Source organism: Calypte anna, chromosome 14 (genome assembly GCF_003957555.1).
Source record: "Calypte anna isolate BGI_N300 chromosome 14, bCalAnn1_v1.p, whole genome shotgun sequence".
Taxonomy (NCBI): domain Eukaryota; kingdom Metazoa; phylum Chordata; class Aves; order Apodiformes; family Trochilidae; genus Calypte; species Calypte anna.
In genome coordinates this window covers 549,369-554,028 of record NC_044260.1, presented here as the reverse complement: position 1 = coordinate 554,028, position 4,660 = coordinate 549,369, and the positions used below count along the sequence as shown (strand labels likewise).

The window sequence follows — 4,660 nt, the reverse complement described above, 5'->3', positions numbered from 1 at the left end:
GACAGATCCCTGCGTGGGATTACCAAATTATTGCCTGGGCAGGTTTCCACAGTTTGCTTCCAGCCATAGCTGGAATGCACCGAGTGCTCTTAGCACATCTTAATTAACAAAAAAACCCATGTCTGCAGACATCTTTCACCACCTGCCTTCCCCTGAACCCTGGACAAACTGATTCAAGCAGGATGGTTCTTTTTTCTGCTGTGATTCCCTTTTCCTTGTGGCTGAGCAGTGTGTGCAGCAAGAGCTGCAACCTGGCAGAGCCCCGCTGCTGGGGATGCAGAAAGGCTTTTTTCAGCAGTACAGGCTCATTGGAGCTGGAAAAAGACCTTTTTATGATCACCAAGTCCATCTCTTAACCTTCCACCACTAAACCACATCCTGCAGCACCACATCCACGTGGCTTTTCAATCCCTCCAGGGGAAAATGGAAGAGGTGTCCCAGGGAGGTGGTTGAGGCCCCAACCCTGGGGATATTTGAGGTGAGGATTGAGGAGGCTGTGAGCAACCTGATCTAGCTGAGGGTCTCCCTGCTTGCTGCAGGGGGGATTGTGTGGACTAAATGACTTCTATTTTTCTACTTGAAAGCTCTTCTGGTCCAATATATTCCTGTGTGAAACACCAGGTAAGACATGTATTAGATCTTCTCAGTCACTGAACTGTTTTTATCTTTTAAAGGAGAGCTCTCCCAAGCAATCCCACATTAAAACCTCCTCTCATCCTGACCTCCCTGACCGTGGTGCCGGAGCAATGTCCAGCCACAGCAGCACATCAGAACCGTTAATGAACGTTATGAATAGTTCTGTTTCTGAACAAAACGGTGGTTTCTTCCAGAACACCAAAAGGGTGCTCACCAGGTCACGCTTGAGGCTTCATCCTCCTTTTCTCTGTCCCAAATGGTTCTGTGGGGACCCCAGCACTGCCCTGGCCCAGCTGGTGCCAGTGCTGGCAGCCCAGGAGCAGGCAGGGGTGGGTTGCAGGCTCTGCTCAGCGCAGCTCCCGCCGCTTCCCAGAACCCCGAGGAGGATTTTGTTTTCATTTTCATTTTCAGCAGAGTTTGACCCAGGTGAGGGGAGCGACCCGAACCAGCCCGAACTCCTCCCCAGGCAGCCCTAACCGAGAAGGGGGCGGCTCGGGGGTCTAAAAGGCGGTTCGGTTCGGCTCATCTTGGTTCGGTTCGGTTCAGTTCCGTTCCGTTCTGTTCCGTTCGGTTCAGTTCGGTTCGGTTTGGCTCCGTTCGGTTCGGTTCGGTTCGGTTTGGCTCCGTTCGGGTCGGCTCGGTTTGGTTCACGTTCCGTTCCGTTCCGTTCCGTTCGGCTCGGTTCGGTTCGGTTTGGCTCCGTTCCGTTCCGTTCCGTTCCGTTCCGTTCCGTTCCGTTCCGTTCCGTTCCGTTCGGTTCTGCGGGGCTCCCCGCCCTGACAGACCCCACCGCCCCCGCTCTCTCCCGCCCGGAGCCGCTGCGCATGCGCGGGGCGGCTCTGCGGGGCCATGGGTGCGGCGGGCGGGCCGGGGCGGGCGGGAGTGGCGCTGGGTCTGGCGCTGGGTTCTGCGGGACTGGTGCTGGTGCTGGCGCTGGCGGCGTGGCGGAGGCGGCGGCGGCCGATGCGGGAGGTGCTTTTCTTCCCCTCGCTGCCCAGCTGCACCGAGGGGCTCCTGGCCCAGGCGGCGGGGCCCGAGGCGGCGGCCCGGCCCTGCCCCTGCCCGCTGCCGCAGCGGGACTGCTCCCTCAGCCGCCTCCTGCGGCTCCTGCTCTCCGCCCGCCGCTCCCTCGATCTCTGCCTCTTCTCCTTCTCCAACCCGCAGCTGGGCCGAGCCGTTCAGCTCCTCCACCGCCGCGGTGTCCGCGTCCGCGTTATCACCGACGAGCAGTACATGGGGCTGCGGGGCTCCCAGATCGGGTTCCTCCGGCACGCCGGTGAGGCGGCTGCCCCGGGGCCGGTGGTGGTGGCCTGGGGGGCAACCATGGGCACTGCTGGGTCCAGAGGAGGCCATGGAGATAGGAGACTGGAGCCAGGCTGAGGGAGTTGGGGGTGTTCAGGCTGGAGAAGAGAAGGGTGCAATGGGGAGACCTCAGAGCACCTTCCAGTGCCTGAAGGGGCTCCAGGAAAGCTGGGGAGGGACTGGGGACAAGGGCAGGGAGGGATGGGATGAGGGGGAATGGCTTTAGACTGAAATAGAGAAGGTTGAGGTGAGATTTTAGGAAGACATTCTTCCCTGTGAGGGTGCTGAGCCACTGGTTGCCCAGGTTGCCCAAAGAAGCTGTGGCTGCCCCATCCCTGGCAGTGTTGCTCCAGGTTGGATGGGGCTTGGAGCCCCCTGGGCTGGTGGGAGGTGTCCCTGCCCATGGCAGGGAGTGGCACTGGATGAGCTTTAAGGTCTCTTCCAACCCAAACCAGTTGGATTCTATTACAATTGTGTCTTTGTAGGGATCCAGGTGCGCCATGACCAGGACACAGGTTACATGCACCACAAATTTGCTATTGTGGACCAGAGGATTCTCATCACAGGCTCCCTCAACTGGACCACCCAAGCTATCCAGAACAACCGGGAGAACTTGCTGGTCATGGAAGATGCTGAGTATGTGAAGCCTTTTCTGGATGAGTTTGAAAGGATTTGGGAAGAGTACAATCCCATCAACTACAAATTTTTTTCCAGAGATAGTAAATGATTGAGCTGCCCCACAGGGCTGGTAGAACACTTAACAGCAGCATTCATGGACATGTGTAGAAGTGGTCGAATTGTCCATCTGGGTGTAATTTAGACAAGCTCTTCTGGAGAAGCAAAATGCTCTCTACCCCAGAGTGCCACAGGTCCTGTGCCGTGGGTCATTCCCATGCTAGAGGGAATAACCCACCTGTTTGGTGACTTTGTTTTGTGGGGGCAGCTGTGATAGGACTGGATTCCTAGATCTTTAAACAATGGGCAGGCTCGTTGCAGTGTCCTGATGCAGATGAGATACATTTATGGTGGGTGTTCAGTGGAGAAACAGATGTTTTCCCAACTTGGGATAGTGCAGAATGGAATTGCAGCCCCCTGACTCCTTTCCATCTGTGAGCCTTAAAAGCTAAGAGATACAGCAAAGCTACAGTGTGTATAGAGAGACTCAGACCCTTAGTTATGGTTCTTGTTGGCATTAATTGTTGAAAGTTTGCAAAAGGAAATAAGAAGGCAGATGTTTTGGTTGTGTACATAGTTCCTTTTGTTGAAGAGAAGCAGATTTCCAGCATGAGCACAGACACTAATGACAGCTCATCTTCCAGCTAGCAGGAGTAGGGAAGTCTGGAAAATGAGAGAAACTGTTCTTTGGGATCAGTTGGTCTTATCTAGAGAGCAGAATGGCCAAGTCACCAACTTCAGAGTGCAGTGGTGGAAGGAAACCCCAGTTCCCAGTCCTGGTTTGGTGGCTGCCTGTGTTGGCAGCAGTGGGGTGAGGGATGAAAAGCAGGAGGGAGGTAAGATCTGTTCCTACAGCTCAGAGGGGGGGGAAAAAAAAAGATGGGTTCCAGCTTAAGATTTTCAGAAGTCTAAATAGTGGCTGTGTAAGAATTACTTTCTATTGAGTATAAAGTGCTGCAAAATGAAAAAAGGTCTTTGCATTTTTTTACCAGTTTTGCTTGATGCAGTAGTGCTCTGATTGCCACTACTAAATAAAACCTTTTCACAGAAAAGCTTAACATCATGGTCTGTGTTCTTCATTCCAGGCAGCCCTCATGGGTTGGTTGTTCCCAAGATCCACATCATTAAAAACTCCTGTAGATCTTTAGGTGTTATTTAGGATGCATGGAGCAGCATCAACAGATTGCAGATTCACTCTGTCCTGTTTGAGAAAGTTGGCATGGATCTGGGGAAAAAAAACCCAGCATTTTTGTTATTTTGAAGGTTATTCTCCAGGAAATAGTGTTCAGTAGCACTAAACAATTTCCACCACGTTATTGCCATTAAAATGGGACCTGTTGCATTTTCTTTGTGAATTGTGACAATAAAAGCAAAGGGCTTCCTGGGCTTCAGGCTCCATTCTTCCTGTAAGCAAAGTCTGTGCTGAAAGAACCAGCTGGCCACACAGCATGCAAAGGGTGGTGCAAAAATAGTTTATTACCATATAGTTAATGTAAAGTTAGGTAATTATATTTACAAAATAAAAACGATCAGCTACATCCATGGGAACCTAGCATGTCACACAAGGTTTTGTAAGGAATAAATACTGTGAGAAAAGGTGATGCTTCTAGTACAGTGAGCATTTGATTGGGAATGGTGGCTCTTAAAATAAGCACAGAAATAAAGTGGAGTGGGAGGGAGAAGGGAAGGAGAGAGGAACTTGCACGTACTGAGAAACAGGAGCCTCCAATACCCATTCCCCTTCGCAGAGGGGAAAATCAAGTGAGACATCATTTCCTCAATTAATTTCTATGAAAACACTCCTCAGAAGAGGCTCTTCTGCCCTATGGATGGAGAGGGCTTGAGGACAGCTGTGCTGCCTCCTCCTCCTCCTCCTTCCCACCACCCCTCTGGGATCATTCCTGGCTTTGAGCTGCAGGGACTTCCAGTCCCTGGAGGCTGCAGCATCCCAGCCCTGTCCCTGCCCCACTGCTGCTTGGCCACTCAGGTTGGAGGAGGAGGGCTGGGAAAGAAAAAAAACCCAAACCAACCAACTCCTGCAGCCTCA

At 52.6% G+C, this 4,660-nt stretch overlaps 1 protein-coding gene across 1 annotated transcript; it reads left to right on the top strand.

Moving 5' to 3' along the window:
- Nucleotides 1–1,485: 1,485 nt before the first annotated feature.
- Nucleotides 1,486–3,426, top strand: PLD6 (phospholipase D family member 6). The gene is made up of 2 exons (XM_030459985.1): nucleotides 1,486–1,912; nucleotides 2,424–3,426. The coding sequence occupies exons 1-2, from the start codon at nucleotides 1,486–1,488 to the stop codon at nucleotides 2,663–2,665; spliced, it is 669 nt and encodes a 222-aa protein (XP_030315845.1). The 3' UTR covers nucleotides 2,666–3,426.
- Nucleotides 3,427–4,660: the final 1,234 nt, after the last annotated feature.

Excerpts from the sequence above, each read along its gene's own strand:
- PLD6 (XM_030459985.1), top strand. The coding sequence starts at position 1,486 with ATGGGTGCGGCGGGCGGGCCGGGGCGGGCGGGAGTGGCGCTGGGTCTG. Across the intron at positions 1,913-2,423 it reads CGGGTTCCTCCGGCACGCCG|GGATCCAGGTGCGCCATGAC; the intron begins GTGAGGCGGCTG and ends GTGTCTTTGTAG.